The following is an 18,327-nucleotide window of genomic DNA, read 5'->3' as shown; positions in this document are numbered from 1 at the left end:
GCAGGCACAGGGAAAACATGCAAACTCAGCACAGAAGGCTCCAGACCGGGATTCGAACCTAGAACCCTTCTGCTGTGAGGCGACAGTGCTAACCACAACATGCTGCAATAAAGCAAATAGAATTGTATTTTGAAAGCACGTCTCGGATACGCTATATCTCATTTCCGGACTCTTCACGCGGCTGATCCATATGGGCTGATCTCTGAGTTTGTGCGGGTTTGGGGCGGAGCGTGCTCGGTTGGTAAGGGAGAGGAAAGGCAGAGACAACAGCGGGCACGGACGGACGCCCTCGCTCGTCTTCGCTTTGTGTCTAACGTCTGTCTCCAAATGGCAACGACAGCGGACGACCAGCGGGAACCGGCGGACGTCACTGCGTTGTCGCCGCACCACGGCTGCCATCACCACAATAGCAATAACAACAACAACAACAATAATAACAACAACAAAGACAGCGAGGCGGGAGAGAGCGCGACCTCCGCCACCGCCAGCACGACAGAACCCGGCGGGACGGCGTCGCAGAGCATCGGTAACGGATCTGTCATCAACCCTACCGGGGGCAGTAACGGAAAGTGGGTCCGACTGAACGTCGGCGGCACGGTGTTCCTCACGACGCGGCAGACCCTCCTCAAGGAGCAAACTTCGTTCCTGTACCGGCTGTGCCAGCAGCAGGACCTGCACTCAGACACGGTGAGTCCGGCCAGGACGCGTTAGTCGTTCCCGGTGAACGTTACTTCTCAACAGGAGACACATGATTACTTTGCTAAAACGCACGCTGGACGTGCGCCTGTGGCACGGAGCTACCATTGCACGTCTTCTGCATTATTGACTTTGGTAATGCCTTTTTGTTCTTAATTTAAAGCTTTTGTTAGTTTGTGTGTCGGACCTTGCCGGTTTTCAGTTTCACAAGGGCACGTGAAATTAAAAACTGTGTCTGTAGTGTTTTTTCTGGCCGGTGAAAGACCGCAGTGTACAGTTTATAACATTCCTGTAGTGACTCATAGTTACCCTCAGTAGGGAGTTTACACTGGTGTGTTTTTCAAACCGCATTACATTGTCATGTCCTGACAGGTGGTTAAAGTTTGATGGGACTGGCATGAAGAAAAGACTTTGGTAATAGAAAATCAATAAGAAATCCCATATTTAATGGTAAAATCGTGATAGTTGGATTGTGCACTGTGATGTTTTTATCTCATAAGGTATCACAGTAGCCTTAGATGGTCTAACTGTATTATACCATAACTGCATTACTACAACTCTGTTCTGGCCCTGGAACTGTAGCTGCAGAGTAGGCGTAGAGTTGTCCAATGACCACCTCGTATGCTCTATATGTGTAGCATGAATCTCTCCCACTCTCTTTCTCCTCTGAGTGTGTGTGTGTGTGTGTCAGCATCGTTTTGTGGTGTGAATGTAGCTTGGGTCAGATGGATGAACACGTGCCTCCTCTTCTGCAGGGTGCTGCACAGTCAGTGGCTGTACAGCTGGCATCTTATGGAGACAGAGAGAGAGATGTATTGTGTGTCTCCCAGTCGATATAGAATGAACCCACTGGAAGGGCTGGCAAGTCTCATGAATGATGCAGATTTCTATTATCCTGCAGCCTTTGATATGCATGTTGTGTGACAGAGTGAGAAGGGGGTAGGTCTTCCTCACAGTCTGCTGTAATTTGGTATTATTTTTGCAGGTGATAAGCCCTTCCCTCCAAAATAGTTGCTAGTTTTCCTCATTTTGGAATATTTTTTTGTCTTCTTAGTAAACTGAATGTTTTTGTTCAGGAAAAAATGAGACATCTGGAAACATCCCAGTCAGATTTGGAAACTTGAGATGGGTGCTGTGAGAAGTTAATTGTTGGACTAGTTAGTCATGAAGATGATACTTGGCAGCTCTAGTCAAGTCATGTCATGCCAGTTTTTTTAAATAATATAGCACCACAACACCAGCGTCCTTAGACCCCTGACTTTGATAAGCAAAAACACAGGAAGACAAAATGGAAGAAAATAATCTAAATCCTGTAAAAATCCATTATTGCTGTAGAACACCACTGCTCATTAATTTATAGTATCACTCATATACCTAAAGATACGAAACCACAGTAAAAATTGATGGCAGATTATGAGACACCTGTCTAATTTATGTCCTCCCACAGTATGCACTGTCATATCACCAGATCCTACTCTGTGAATATTTAGTGTCAGCACCATGTGTTTTAGATGTTATCCAGTGGTGGTTTTGTATGGTGTCACGTGTCTATGGTTTGCAGAAGACGAACCGCAGCGGATGAACGTGTCTTTCTACAGCTGAAGTGACTAAGCCAAAAACAACCACCAAAATTGGAGTTGGGAGGTTTTTAACCCGACAGCAGTGATGGCTGTTCCCCTGCTGCACCGCTAGGCTCTGTGGAAAGAATATTCCCATGTGACCTTCATTCGCGACTTGTCAGGAGCTCCCTGTGCACTACCTTAAGACACACACACACACACCGAGCCTCTCTCTTTTTTACACATGCACACACCTACATCTCTTTCCTTCCCTGCTCTTTTATTCCCAGTCTTCATCGTCCTGTCCTCTCTTCATCCTCGCTCTCAGCAGCCGACCGCACGTTTGTTCTCACTCATCTTTTATTTCTGCTCTTTTGTCACAAACTCTTGAATCTTAAGAGAAAAGCATGTACTCAATTTTAGTGTGTTTGTTTTCTGGCTCCGTCACACTGCTGTCATTCTAAAAAACATGAAGTGAGCTGTTGGCGAGGCTCTGAGTCCTCTATGAGCTGTGACTTATGCATGTGCTAGAGTTGCTTTTTTCAGACATGTAGCACAGCAGTCTGAGTCAGTATTTATACATTAACAGATGGTGCAGTATAGAAAGACTATAGAAAGACACATGCTTCAGGTTATTATTCTGGGTTTGCCACTTGAACCTAGAGATATACATCATGTGTCGTCTCTTCTGATTCTGATTTTCTGAGTCAAAGATGAAACGCTGGTCGTCTGAAGGTTGTATTGAGCAAAAATATGTATGCAGCTGATGTTGTCAAATGTATGCAGAGCTGCAGCCTAGTAGCCAAAGGGAATTATAGTTTGGTTAGATAAGCACTATGCTACTAATTATTTCTGTGGGAGTCACAAGAATAATTCCACCAGGAATGTGAAATCTTAAGAAAAAGGTTTTTAAAATTAGTTTTTTCTTCAGCAGCTTTAGCTTTGGAAGCTTTGTGATGAATACAAACCGCGTTGCTTTGGATCAGTAATACCCACTGATCTTTACAGTTGTGAATCCACACAAGCGTGAATGACGCAACAGATCATGTGTGTCCATTTGTGTTGTTTTTGTTTTGTGAGGAGCATACAGGAACAGCAATTTGCATTTAGATGTACAGCCCCGAGTTGTAGAACGATTAACGGTTATCCCTCCACTAAAATGATAAAAGTGAACTCAGCATTATGAAAGTAAACCATAACCATGACAGAGAAAGAGCTATTATTGGTCTTGTTTAGGCCACCACTTACTAAATAAGTGAATCAAGAGACCGGGCACGTGAGGATCGAGATGGCTTACCACCTCTGCTAAACTATTTCCCATGGCAACTCTGCACTGACTTTTTGCAGTTTTCTTGTGCTATTAGGGAATCCATAAACTGAATGCAGTTAATGTCTTGAAGAGTTAGAAGTGTTAGAAGAGTTAGAAGAAGAGTATGGAAGTGTCTTTGAAGGTGCTCATTGGACCACATGCTGTCTTTTCCCAGCAGACACCAGGCTGAAACCAGCCTCTGTCCGGGTTGTTTAGTACACAGAGCAATCTGAAGCTGAACTGCACAGAGTAGCAGTTCAGTCTCTGTGTTTTCGTCTCTCACTTTGGAGAGAAGCTGATTTTATCCACGCTGGAGTCCCCTCTAATCCGCTGACGTTAGCGTGTTTCTGCTCAGGGGGTTCTTGGCTGTTTTTAAACCCACATACACACAGACTGCCAGACAGTCTGTGTGTGACTGTTTTAATAAGATTACCAGCACCTCAGCTGCCCTGCCCCCACACCGAACCAAACCAAGGACTATTTGCCATTAATACCACCCAAGCTGACCTTCTGTCACCCCAAACCAATCACATAATGCAGCTCAGATTCTGTGTTTCTGATGTTGGATGATGTTAGCTGAACAGGTGTAACAGGGCAGCCAGCTGTGGACTATAATCACATAATTGTATTACCACAGATTTGATATTACCAATGGTTCAATTCATAGGTGATACCAGGCGGGTCATACAGGTGAGTTTTGATGTCTGTCTGATGGTGTAACTCTTCTGTACAAATGTTGGATGGATGTGTGAGATTTTTTTCTTTTCCCAAGTTGTAAACTCTGTTGGAGTCTTTGTCTCATCTCACAGTGTCAGCATGGATTCCATCACATGCCTGGACTCGCTTTATCACATTATCTGTGCTCCGAGATTTCTAGTATGAGGCGTTGGCAGGGACCAGTAAATATGAAAAAAAAAAAACGCTAGAGCCAAGGTATTGATTTGAATTAACAGTACAGAGTTGTGTGGGCTTGTCTCTTTTCAACCAGTCTTGATATACAAATTACACATAATGAGAGCCTGTCGGGTATTTAGTTATTTGGGTTTAAATTCACAAATGAATCAGGCTGATCCGGAGTCAGAAATCACAGTCATGTTCAGAGTTTCTTCACTTTTCCTCTTGCCCGCTCTTAGATCAGAATCCCATGGACAGGTCACATATCTGTGTGTTTATGGTTTCAGCATCTGCGTCACAATGTATGCAATATGTCATATGTCATGGTCACAATGCAATAAGGCTGCAGTAAATCATAAGTCAACATTCTGTCACTGTGGCACTCTTGAAATTAGAATTTTAAACATTTTTTTATGATTCGTTGTCAAGTCCAGTTTATTCTCTCCGATGAATAAGTCAGTTACCTCAGGGCTTTTGTTTTGCTGCTAGCCTGTGAGATGTACTTACCTTTACGGGGGGAGATGTTGTGGAGTGGCATCCCATTTCTCTGAACAAATGTTCTGTAAACCCCATCAACTTGTGTCCCTTTCCTCTCAACAACTCAACAAACAAAATATATCTTGTGAGTGAGTCGGTGTACTGCGATGCAAATGGGCCTGTCGTAAAGAATAACAACAAATTCTGTGTGTGTGTGTGTGTGTGTGTGTGTGAGAGAGAGAGAGAGAGAGAGAGAGGGAAAAACCGAGCTCTGACACACTGAGGAAGCTTTTCGTCAGTGTTGTCATGCCCACGCTGTCAAGTCAAGTCACGTTGATGAGGCGTCGCCTCTCCTCCACTGCAGCTCCTCCACTCATTTAGCATGGCGTGTGTGTCTGTCTGTCTGTCTGTCTGTCTACACTCTGTGCTGCAGCCACAGCCCTTCCACACTCTAATCACTGTGATTTTCGGTTCAGAAACACTTCAGTTCACTTCAGTTCAAACACACTGTGCTGTATGCCTCTTGGTCTTCATATCCCGTCCTTCCATCCCATCTGTCTCTTTGTGTCTCTCTCTGTTCCATACACAACCCGCAGGAACCCTGTGTGTCTCCATTCTTTGTCTTTATGGCAGCGTCCCTCTATGCCTTTTTGTTTTTGGTGTTCGAAATTCATTTTGTACTGTTTCTCCAAACGTAGTTTTTTTTTTTCTCCACTAATCCGTCCCTCATCCAGCTGCGTCTCCATCCTGCGGACTGCTTAACGGTCTGAATCTGTCCACCTGAGTATGCAGGTTTTCCACTCATTCTTTCCGTTTGTTTCATGTCTCATGTTGGGAGTGGCTCATCGGAAGCTGCCGTCACACTACGCCAGAAAAGATTGGCTGGACTTCAAGAGATGAGTGTCAGGGACAAAGTCATACGCCTCTTACAAATTGGGTTGACAACACTGCAACTATCATTCGGAAATGTCTCCTTTCTGCTAGTAGAGTGTCCCTTTTCTGCAGTCTGTGTGACTGTATTTCTTTCAGGATTAGTTCTGTTAGATTACTCTATCACGGTTTTCTAGAGCCTGTCATAATAGATGACGACGGAGGTGCTTTACTGGCATGCAGAATCTGCATTGTGGGATGAGGTGTGTGTATTATGACTAGTCATTGCCTCCACAATGTTTAGCACCAGCTATTTGTAAATCCATCCATTTCTCTTTAGTCCCTCCATAGTCTTTTGCAGTACTGAATTGGGTTAAAACTGAAGGATTTTCTTCAGTCTTCAGTAAAGATTAGCACTGTAGATTCAATGGGAGATGTCCATCCATCCATTTTCTGTATGCTTTATCAGCTGACTACGGGTGAGAGGCAGGGTTCACCCTGGACTGGTCACCAGTCAGTCACACACACTCACACCTAGGGGCAATGTAGAGTATGCCAGCTTATCTGTTTGCAGTCACCTCAGAGCTCTCAGATCGAGGACAGGGGCTGGTTATGTTACAGTTACAAATAAACAAATAGTGATTTGCATAAACAACCTGAAAGACCAGTAAAGCCCCTTAAATATTTAAAGCAGCATTAAATCCTGACAAGATTTACCTGCAGCAGTCGAAACAAGAGCAGGAATGTCAGAGAGCTGACAGTTCAGTCTGACATGAGGCAAGTTTCTAGTCAAATAAGAGAAGGTCATAGCGATTGCAGTTAGGATGAGTATTACTGTGTGTGTGTCTGTGTGTGAATGAGTAAGGACCCGCTACCAAAAACGATAACTTACATCTGTCCAAGATGCCGCTGGAGGCTAAAGCTGTCGGTTACAGCCCTGAACAGAGTAACCATCGTTCTTTGACCCTGTGTGCGTCTGTCTTTCCTCTGCACATCCACACCCAAAATGTTAATTCCACCAGCCAGATGACAGAAGCTGTTCATATCTGTCTGTGTTTGAGCATCTGTCCTCCTGCTTGTCCTGTATGCTTCCCCGACCCCCGGGACCGCCGAACCGTGTGCTAATGACACACATACAGTGTACATCAGCAGAAGCGTGTGATGTTCTTTAACTTCCTCTTTCACATAATTCCCAGCAATTCCTCTTCTTTTGCTTTCATCTGCTCGAGTCTGGTATGGGCCTGTATGTTTATGTGTGGATTTTTCCAGCAGTGGCTCTTCAGTGAGAGGGGGTGGGGGGGCGGTGTTTGCTTCAAGCGATCATCACGAGGAAGAGCAGGGGGAGGGTATGTACGAGTGTGTGTGCGTGTGTGTTTGTATGTGTGTGTTGGAGGGGCAGTAGTCATGATGTAACCCTGCAGCCACACAGGTTTGGCAGAAGTGGCCTGGAGGTGGGACAGACACACGTGTGATTAAAAAGTCTCCAGCAACTACTATGGAGAGCCAGTAAGGACTAACTTCTGTGTCCAGCTGCAAAAAGCTGTTGTTGTGGCAGGGAGGTCTCAAGGGAAATAGCAATGTTGTGTTTGAAACAGGAAGCAGCAGGGTTTTATGAAATACTTTGGAAAAACAGAACTTTTTATAACTATAAAAGGCCGAAAAAATCCTCTGTCTGACTACTGGGAGTTACATGAGCTTTCTACACAGAAATATTGCTTTTTTTAAAAAAAAAAAAAAAGGCATTACAACACTCTACGCAGGGCTTTTATTTTGGTGACTTCTGAAATGCATCTTGCTAACATACATCCTCTGCAGGGAGCCAGTACAGCATGCGCAAGATGAAAATAGCCAACCAGGATGTTATTCTCCAGCTAGTGGTCTTTAAATAGTCAGTGTATTACAGAAGCTTTTTTTTTTCCTCAAGCTTTATTCCATTGTGTGAGGAAGGAAACTAAAAGTAGTGTGTCTGAGAAATGCCGCATTACATGCATGTAAAGTGGCCCATTAAATTACACATAACCACAAAAATAAGTTATCTTAAGTACTGTAACAGATTACAACATACACATCCTGTAATAGAATAGCATTGCCTTGAATACTAGTCCAGTTCATGAATAAAACACAACAAGATACTTACTGCACTAATGTATGCAGTTTGTGATGTGATGATCATATATTAGACAGTGTTTTCATGCCTAAGCACCAGCCAAAGCCGTGACTTGAAGCATTCTGTTTGTGGGATATCCACCCATTTGTCCAGTTCCCACGAATGTGATATCTCACAATTGCTTTAAGGCAGTTTCTTCAAATTTGGCACCGATGTCCACTTGGACTCAAGTATGAACTGAATTTGGCCTTAGCTCAAGAATTTATACTCTAATTATGACAAGATTACTCACAAATGTCTAATGGGATAAAATGATGAATTGATGGCATTTTTTTTATATTTATAAAAGGTCAACTTCACTGTGACATCATTATTCATAATCGTTCTGTCCATTATTCAACACCATGACTCGGGAACAGAAGGGCGGATTGCGACCGTACTTCACCTTTGGTCAGATACTGAATTGGTGGAGTAAATCTTGGATGTCCTTCATGCTCAGAGGCTTAAAACCAAGTAGCAGTAATTCTAGTTTTGCTGTCTCTCTGATTCTCCCTTTGTTACAGGATGAGACGGGAGCCTATGTGATTGACAGAGACCCGACCTACTTCGGTCCCATCCTCAACTACTTGCGGCATGGAAAACTGGTCTACAACAAGGAGCTGGCTGAAGAAGGTCTTTTGATATGCTTTGAGTCTACTTAGATGGCATGGATGCATTGCATGGATGCATGAGTTTGGTTCATTTGTTTCCAGGGTTTACTTATGGAGCAGTAATCTGAGTAATTTGTTAGCAGGTTCCACATGTTGACTCAGTGTTAACACCTTAACATCACAGAGTGTAGGCAGAGGAATTTAAACAGTAATGGATTAACAGTTGATAAACAGTGTTTAATTACTAGAGGTTAGAAAGTTAAAAAAAAAAATTATTAGATTAATCGAAGTGAAAATAAAAACGGTCCCACTGCATGTTATTTTTCACAGACTGATGCAAACAAACTTGGTAAGTTGAATTAGAATTCACACAAGTAGTCTGAACAAGTAACTTGGTAAAAGCAAAACATCCCAGATAAACAGAAATGGGAATCCTTTTAAATGTCATGTGTAAAATAGGTACATAGATGTAAACATAGGATTGTATTGAACAGGTCTGCCTCATTGTTACTGCTGGCCAATCCAGCTGTTTGACTCAGTGCTGGACCCATAGCTCGTATCAGTGTGTGATCATTGCATCTCTAACTAAAAATAATGAACAAATAGTTGAGATAATTAGCTAAAAGTCCAAAATGAATTGTTGAAATTTAAATGGACGGGAAAAAAATGACCTATGCTATTATTAATATTACCAGTTCACACTTATAACTCGGTTGGTGGGGTCTGAGTTGATCTGATGGTGCTGCCGGGTAAAGTTTGCTGCAGACACTCACCTTGCTACAGTATGTGCAGAGAAGCTGAGTCATGTGTTGCTTTTGTTTCAAGGTGTCCTGGAGGAGGCTGAGTTTTACAACATCACCCCACTGATCAAACTGATAAAGGAGAGGATTGTGGAGAGGGACTCCAAAGCCACGCAGGTATACGCAAAACTTGTTTAAATGTTCTTACATACGGTATATCATGTGAATATAATGTTAAAGATAGAAATACAATGTTATTATTCTCAAACCATATTGCCTTTTTTGCATCTTACAGTTATAATATGTACTGTACTACATATCTCAGCCATTGTGGTGTTGGTGTAAGTGCCAGGCCTTTCAGTTATTTTCTCTTTGATAGCGATTTCACCCTTCTGTGCTTCTCTAAAGAGAGCACATCAGGTTTTCTCTCTTCTTTCTTTTCTTTTCTCAGGATGGTTGCACTCACTCTTACATAATCCCACTGCCCTCCCAACCATACACCCACTTTCAATGCGTTCTACTGTACTTTACTGGACTCTCTTCTTGTGTTTGCCTGGGGTTAAATGTGGTGAAAAGATACAAAAATAGAAGTGCTGGTTTTGTAGGAAGCTCACGACTACATTATGTATATCTGAATGCTGTCCTCCTCCTCCACCTCTTCCTCCTCCATGTCATGTTGCAAAGGTTTGGTCAAGGCAAATAAATATGTTTGCAAAAAGTGACCTAGGATCAGCTTTGTGTAAGTTCACCAACCAAAAGGCAACTGATCTTTGTGTGCCTGTGATGTTGTTGCGGAGCCTCGTGGATGTGACCTCGATCTCTGACCCCTTACAGCTAAGCACTGTGAAGTAAAACTACAGCAGATGAGCTTTCTATGTAGTTCAGTTCACATTCCAATCAATTTTCTTTTATGATTTGGTAATTATTTATTAAAATATTTGTGCTATGATTATCATTACATCATGGTATTTCTTTTATTCTCCTCTGTAAAGCTGACTGTACCTTGCTTTTCATCCATCCGTCCTCTCCTCTCTTTCCCCAGCAGGTGCCCCCCAAGCATGTCTACAGAGTGTTGCAGTGCCAGGAGGAGGAGCTGACCCAGATGGTCTCCACGATGTCGGACGGCTGGAAGTTTGAGCAGGTCAGCGTGCGCGCCTGCAGAAAGCCCCGCACTGGACTGCTCTGGACTGTGGGTTGGACTCACGCTGCTGCTGACCCTTCAATCTTGACCCTTGGCCTGACCCCTTGGTTCTGACCTGAGCCCTGCTATCTGCACTCCCAGAAAGAGTTTAGGACTCCCAGATTGCATTAGTTCACTTGACTTATTGACCTGTAGGGCTAATCTACTGAGTATAGTCCCAGTAAAGTCATCATGCACCACAGGCACTGTTCCCCGTTCACTCTTCAACCCTTTAAGGGTTCAGAACCCAGATAGATCCCATATCCTGCGATGGTACTGGAATAGTACAGTGGCTGCAGTCACTGTCTTTATTAAAGAAGTTTGTCTGCACTGTTTTTTAAAAGGATGCTGGAGAACCAATGTGTTCATTTATTGAAGTCATAGAAAATCAAATGTCCACAATGGGTTGAGTCCACTAGATTCACATTGTGAGCAACAAAATCAAATACCTCACAAAATCCATTACATGCGTATGTTGTGGACGCATAAATTGTTGCGATGTCTGAGGGCCTCGTACCACCACATACATTTATTTTGAGACGTGTACATTTCGTTAACATTTGTCATCTCTATGTTTTGATTTTCTTGATCACGGATATTACACCAGACCATACTGGAGCTGAAATGATTATTTGATTAATCATTGAGTCAATTGACAGAAAAAGGATTCTCTGGTTCCATCTTCTGAAATTTGAATACTTCATGTTTTGGCAATCGCCTTAAAAAGAAACAAGCAATTTAGGTACACATAGGCATAACATCACAACACTGCTCACAGTGTGAACACTGCAGCAGTGTCTTCTGAGTCACTGTAATGTCAGTAATAGTGAAAAGTCTTTCAGTGACTTGGTATCTTTTGAGCTGAGGGCCTGGCCTCTGACATTGACTGGATTTAGTTAGTCCATCGATGCCCTCTTTTAAAGTGACACTTTCAACATGGAGTCTCAATAGGTCTGTGTGTTCACATTGTAGCCTAGAAGTTGCACTTAGACCCCCTCGTGTTCCCGCTGCTTTGGGACAAAGCTCCACTGCATGCTGCACAGTTTCCTGCACAATCTGACCCACAGTTGTTTTGCTGTTCTTGTTGAGTTCACTGCTGCGACCCCCCCACACCCCCCACTCTCCCATCAGCTATGCATGAGAAGAAATCAGTTGCTTTGCTCTCTCCGCTGCTTTTTGTTTTCTCTGCTGCTCTCTTATTCTTCCTGACACTCATGCTGCCTCTGTCCCTCTCTCCTCTGTATATCTGTCTGTATCTGTGTCCCCGTCTCTTTCCAGATGGTGAACATCGGCTCATCATACAGCTACGGAACGGAGGACCAGGCTGAGTTTCTGTGTGTCGTATCCAAGGAGCTTCACACTCCTGGATCTGGACTGGGTACAGAGCAGAGCCATAAAACCAAGGTGAATCTCTGTCTGTATTCCTCACCAACGCATGAACGTATGGTTCAAGACTTGCTGTAGGTGCAAGCCGCTAGGCTGTGTGCTCGTGTGTGGTCCTGTCCTTGTTTTGTATGTGTGTATATCTGTGTTGCTGTGGTGTGTGTGTGCCGGAGAGGAGGGGGGGAGTATCTCCTCTCACTGAAGCGGAAGCGAGTGTGCTTTGATCCTGCGTTCTACACTGAAAAGCTCCAAATGTCACTTGCCTCCAAATGTCATTCACAAAATCATTCACTCCATCATTCACAGAGCTCTCCTGCTATTATCAATCTCACACTTTCTCTCCCTGTTTATCTCTCACTGCATCAGTCTATTCTCTCCCTCTTTCATATGGATATATAGATATATATCTGTCCGTCTCTGTATTTACCTCTCAGCTTCTCACTGTCCACTCACTGACACTCATCAGCGTGTTCATTTTTTTTGTCGTTTTCTGTCTTGTTTTGTTTTCTTTTTCCTTTCTTTTGTTTTCTCCCCCCCCCCCCTCCGTTCTTCATGCCAAATGAAGGCGGCGGAGATGCAGGAGGAGGAAGTCGCGAAGGATGAGGAGGAGGAGGAGGAGGAGGAGGAGGGAGGGAGAGATACCACACCAAATGAGTGGCTTAGAGAATGAGGGAGTCATGTTTCTTTGTTCCCAAGAGAGGCTGGAATGGGTGAGGAACTGTGCGATTGATGTGCTAGTGGGTAGACCTGGTAGATCTTAGTATGCGTGTGTGTGTGTGTGTGTGTAGATATATATATATATATGTGTGTGTGTGTGTGATATCTACAGAGATCTGGGCTGTCACTGCATTGAGTATGACCTCTAAGCTGTCTCTCAGTGTTTCAGTAAAGCCGGTGCATGTGAAATATTCCTAATAAGAGACAAATGCATCCTCTGACGTTTGCTGCAGCTCAGACGAGGCTTTAAAATTAACATGACAAGACAATCACTTGGCAGCTGATGAACATATGTGGGTGCGATTGAATGAGAAGAATTTTCATGATATTTATATGTTACTTTATATTTATATGTACTCATATACGTATTTTAAAGTATTTGGAAAAAGTGTCGCTTGAGATCATTTTGATATGAGAATTTTAAAACAACTGTCAAAAAGAAAAGTAGCAATAATATTAAATTATCCCTAAGCCCTACTGATGACATTAGGGAAGAGGAAGAAAAAAAACAATGTCATCGTTATTTCAGTCACACCCCTCCGGTCCTGGTGGTGTTTACAGATGATTTGTGCTAATGAAGCAGGCTGACCTGGAACAATCCACATGCATTAGCAAAAAAAAAAAAAAAAAACACTGTGAACATATTCATTTTAATTTTTATTTATTTATTTTGCTAAGAGGAGAACATTTTTCTCCATTTCCCTAAAAATTGTTAGGATGCAAAATACTTCAAAATACATGTGATGCGATGAAAATGTGTCCTCTGTTGACAAATTTCACTTATTGGTTTTGAAAAAAAAAAAAAAAGTCACTGTCCTGTGATGTTTGTCTTAATGGCCCTCACCAGCTTGTAGACCTGTGAAAACATGCACATGCTCAGTCTGGTCTACCAGTGACCCGACGCTGTGTTTCAGATATTGATCGAGCGCTGTGGCTCTCATTACCAATGCTGTGACATGAAATATCTCTGACCTTTCAGTGCAGCAGTAGTGTTAGATGTCCTTCTCAGTCTGTGTACGTACTGTATATACAGCCTCAATGTATGCAGAGTCACACACAGGTACACTCACCACATAATGGACACATACAGAGACATTTAATCACACCAAAGGGAGTAAACTTTAAAGGGGAACACATTTGAAATGTGTGATGTGGTGAAGACATGGCTGTGTATGGTGTTGCTGATCTGTTTCCAACCATAATGCATGTCAGTAAAGTCATCTGCTCTCATTCTGTCACCATTGTCATCATCATCATCATCATCATCACAGTCGAGCCATAGCACAGATAGTAAAGTAAAATGTGTATAGCTTAGGATCTGCAATGTCCTAATGTCTGTTTTTCTTTTATTTCACAGCTTTTCCAGATCCATGGGTCCCGGATGTAGAAATCACTAGAGTTTAAGTTATTTTTTTTTCTATGCTTATTATGACATCTTGTACGTGGTGTGTCTGTGTGTTGTGTCAATGGACAGTCATCAGAACAGATTTGTAGCATTCCATTGACAAAATGCCAGTCAGCAAGAGAACCAAATGACCAAAAAGAAGAAACAAAACAACCTAAAACTCCCTGTAAGTCGCAGCAATATCTTCAAAGGTATTTTTCAGTCGAACCAATTTTATTTGTAGAAGTAATCAGCGTAGGTGTGTGAAAATGTTCCATCGCCAAGGGAAGTAGTGGACCTTAGTAAATTACAACCAAAGATCCAGATTAAAGCTGGCTGATCCAAGGTGCTCAACCAAAATGTGACGGGGAATACGAAATCTGCCTGAAGAAAATTGACATCATCTTCGTCACCCACCGAAGAACTGTTGCTGCATCACTATGATCAGATAAATGGCGAGAGGTGTGCTAGGATCAAATTGCAACTGTGTTGTTCATCTTTGGGTTAATACATGTCTTAATGTCAGCATAGTTGGCATGGAGGCTTTAATCAGTTCAACAGAATTTACCGTAATAATTCTTAGAGCTTACTATCATCCCCGTGATGGATGCAGTTGTTCCCTAAGCTTTATACTGAACCCCATTGAAAGAAATGGGTTTGATCATATTGTACACAGACTCCACAGCCCTTGTAGTCAAGACAGGAGCAGATCTTGGCAGTGTGCACTGCATACACAGCACAGAAGCGTTTGTTAAACCAGCTGAGTTAGCCTGATTAGATGGCCTCATCCTTGAGTAAGTACATCTTTGGTTCTGAACTGCATGGAGTGCGCTGATCCTGGTACACCTCCTTGCAGGTCTAGTTATTTGCTCTCAGTGTGAACTTGGATTATCCCTGGATCTGATCTCATAGTATTAGAAGTTAGTTTTGCCATTGATTGGTAATGTTGGCTTTAAATTGACAGATGGAAACAGTGTAGCTGGAGACGGGCAAGGAAATTGACAAACTGACAAAAACATACACCAACATGCAGAAACGCCCTGTCGTGTGCTGATATGCACCTGCATCACCGCACGCCAGTGCATGCTCGGCGGCTCAGTCTCAGTCTGCCACCCTGGCTGACATCCAGAACCAGCTTTGGCCCAAGCTGACAGGACACTGTTGGTGTGAGTTAGGAAAGGCTACAGCAGAGAGTGGGTGGAGGGGGTGAGACAGGAGAGCAAGGTGTATCTCCATGTTATAGTAGTGATAGTCACACAACGTCCTCTGGCATTGTCTTTGTTTGTCAGTGTCAGCTCTCAGATCCGCCGCACTGCAGGTGTATGATTGAAAAGGGTTTTAAGAAGCGGTTTCATTTACCAGCCTCTACTGGCAACATGCAGGAGCTACAGCACAGATCAAATGTGTACGCTGTGCACAGTAGTTTGTATCACGTGTGTAATGTAATGAATTCATTTTTAGAGGTCATTCAACAAATGCGCCTGCCATAAAGTTTTCACAGCACATTTACTGGTAAATTCTGAAGGAGTAGTTGTTGAATGTTGAAGTTTTTCAAAATTAGAGGATGTTCACTTTTTATCAGCAGGTAACAAAATGTGTACATACAGATTTAACCCAGAATAGTGTACAATAGTTCAGTGTCATGCATTAGCTTACCAGAAAATATTTAACCGTATAAACATAACAAACACAGTGTGGCACAAATGCTAATAAAAACAGGTCAGGTTTTTTTTTTTTAAAGCACTCCTTGGAGGCATAAATAACTAAAACAGTTGAGTTCATTCACAGTGGTGGGAGCCAAACAATCATAACAGTAAAAAATAACATTAATAAGGACTTTTAGGATAAATTCATATTTATTTATGTTTTCACTTTTTTATGGAATTTATTAACAGAAGTAAAACGTAAAATGTTGTTACTGCCCACTGCAGTTTACCCCAAGCAGAGAAATTATTTATGCCTCTAAGGTTTCTGCAGCCATATTGCTGGCTGTCAGTATCTCATGTCTGATCTGCCCATCCCTGCTGTTTAGCTCCTGTGTAGCCCAGACAAACACAGGGGCTGTCTTTATACTGACACTCAGTTTCTGGAGGTACAGTTTGAGACAATCCGGAATCAGCATCTGTGTTTGGCAAGTTATTTTGATAATTATATCTTTTTTTAGGGGGGGGTGAAGCTGCAAATGCATTTTTGTGTGTGTGTGTGTGTGCATAAGCATATGCATAAGATAAAGTGTCTTGTTCATTTCAAGTGTAAAATAGAAAGACATCCTGGACCTTTCAGGTTCTTTGCAATACCTTATTAGCTGGATTATTAGAATACAATCAATGTTAGAATAGTGATGATACAGTTGCTCATCGTGCTTATGATAATCATACCAGTGATATTAGCAGGAGGGAGAAGACTGAAAGAAACAGTCATGTTTTTTTCTTCTTTTTTTAAAAAAATTTCTGCTTTTTTTTCTTGTGGCTCTTTTTAAACTCGCATCATTTGGTGCCTTCAAGCAACAAAACTGACATGTCATAAGACGGTCATAGATGTTAATACGTGCATTTTTTTTAAAAATAGCTGTATTAATATTTTGGTGTCTGAACACTCTCACTGAGAGTCCAGGTTTAGTATTGGTGTTATATGCTTCCAGTGCATATTTACTATGAGAATTTTATTTTTCATAAGATGTTCAAGCAGAGCTAAACAAAGTGCACAGCGTGCAGGTGCATGTGGAGCTGAAGCTGTTCCATGCAGCCCTTGGTGAAGGTTTCAGCAGTTTTGTATACATTGTTAAACCTTTTTTATTTTTTGTATGTTCAGTTGTCTAATTTATTCTCCAGAGTTTTGTTTTGTTTAGTTTTTTGGGTTTTTTTTTTTTTTGAATGTTGCAAAAGTAAAATGAATTTGGGCTTTGACTTTTTTAGTGTTTTCAGGGGTGGGGTGGGGGGGCGGGTCTAAAATGTCTTTAGGTGACTTTTGCTTTTTTCTACTTGATGACTAGCTTTTGTTTTTTGAGCTCACTGATTATCTTCAACAGTACAGTGAAATAAATTCATCAGGTTTAGTAAATATGCTAGTTTTTAGTCTTCACATAAATGCTGTTTGACAGACCTCTCCCCAAGAATAGTTTAGTTTTCCTGTCAAATTAAATGTTAACATTAGTTATGTTTATAAAGCTCCATTTGCATGTCCAGTTACCTTGTTTGGTTTGCTGGATCCACATTTTTTATTTGTACACTCATTGCTGAATTGATTCTCCTATACAGTAGAGTGTGTTTTTTTAGTAATTAAGTACATAGTAATTGATGTGCAACAGTCTATATAACAGTCCTCTTTCATATTCAGTGCAAAAAAACAAATCTGCCGGGCAGCTGTGGATAGAAAACTGTTTTTATCTGATGCTGGAGTTTCTTTCTTCTGCTGTCCATAGAGCCTTGGTGTCTGTATACATTAAACAAAACTATGTGACACGTGCATTGTAAAGCCTCAGATGAACCTGTACAGGCACCAAAAAATGCTGTGCGTTTTCATTTCATTGAATTGTATTCATCAGGATATTCATCAGCATACAACATTTTCAGCAGTGTGGCAGAAGGTGTTTTTCTTAATGTAAATGAATATCACCATTCTCAAAAAATAAATTTTTGTTCCTTGGTTTAAATACAGATTTGGGAATCTCATTTTTTTTGAGGCAAATATCATGATCATGATGAGCACACACACAGGGCCACCACCTCTGAAGCAACAAAGCCAGTTCTATAGCCAGCAGTCACAGCAGGTACAGTAGCTTCCACCTTAACTCCCTCGCAATCTCTGGTTGACCTATTCTGCAAGTGCTTGCAGTCTCTTTCCATTCATCTTCTTCTGAACCATCACCAGTCCTTCCCGCTCTAGTTGTTGTTTCAATATTTAAGACTGTTACTTCCACACTATAATTGCTGGAAAAAAATGCTGGACATATTAGAAAATTCACACAAATATAGCTAACTTTCCAAAATTCAGAATCACATAACAAAATAACAAAAAGTAAGGATTGTTTTTTTGGTTTTTTTGGTTTTTTGGTTTTTTTGAAGAATGAAGATGGCAGATGTAGGTTAAATCCTTGTGTCTGATTGGCTATTCTTGCTCAAAGCTTGCAGGTGATTAAGAGTTATTCCTTTACTCTTCTGTAGGTAGGAACAAGTCACTTGATAAATGTGTCTATTTTTGTGCTGCCAACTCATTCCTTCGTCTTGTCCTACTTATCAACACAGATGTACTCACCATTTCCCTCCAAACAATGTGAAAGGCATATTTAGCACTGGAAATAATGGAAATGTCGTCTCTCTCATCTTGCTCTTTTTTTTTAGCCCCATATGACACAGTTTTAG

General features: G+C 41.9%; 1 protein-coding gene across 5 annotated transcripts; it reads left to right on the top strand.

The window, feature by feature from the left end:
* Positions 1-14: 14 nt before the first annotated feature.
* Positions 15-17,611, top strand: kctd17 (potassium channel tetramerization domain containing 17). Of its 5 annotated transcripts, none has more exons than XM_046376716.1 (7): positions 15-687; positions 8,476-8,584; positions 9,388-9,479; positions 10,348-10,491; positions 11,761-11,886; positions 12,431-12,575; positions 13,940-17,611. In XM_046376716.1, the coding sequence occupies exons 1-6, from the start codon at positions 328-330 to the stop codon at positions 12,533-12,535; spliced, it is 936 nt and encodes a 311-aa protein (XP_046232672.1). In that variant the 5' UTR covers positions 15-327; the 3' UTR covers positions 12,536-12,575; positions 13,940-17,611. The 5 variants fall into 5 exon arrangements, with proteins under 5 accessions (XP_046232672.1, XP_046232675.1, XP_046232674.1 ...); XM_046376718.1 differs by having other exon boundaries at positions 17-687; positions 10,348-10,443; XM_046376715.1 differs by having other exon boundaries at positions 17-687; positions 10,345-10,491.
* The last annotated feature ends 716 nt before the right edge of the window (positions 17,612-18,327 follow it).

This window comes from Scatophagus argus, chromosome 21 (assembly GCF_020382885.2).
Source record: "Scatophagus argus isolate fScaArg1 chromosome 21, fScaArg1.pri, whole genome shotgun sequence".
Classification (NCBI taxonomy): Eukaryota; Metazoa; Chordata; class Actinopteri; family Scatophagidae; genus Scatophagus; species Scatophagus argus.
Note: the sequence above shows the minus strand (reverse complement) of the source record. Positions and strands in the feature narration are given on the sequence as shown.

Coding starts and splice junctions, on each gene's coding strand:
- kctd17 (XM_046376715.1), top strand. CDS start 328: ATGGCAACGACAGCGGACGACCAGCGGGAACCGGCGGACGTCACTGCG. Junction 688..8,475: donor AGGACCTGCACTCAGACACG/GTGAGTCCGGCC, acceptor CCTTTGTTACAG/GATGAGACGGGAGCCTATGT. Junction 9,480..10,344: donor GGGACTCCAAAGCCACGCAG/GTATACGCAAAA, acceptor CTCTTTCCCCAG/CAGGTGCCCCCCAAGCATGT.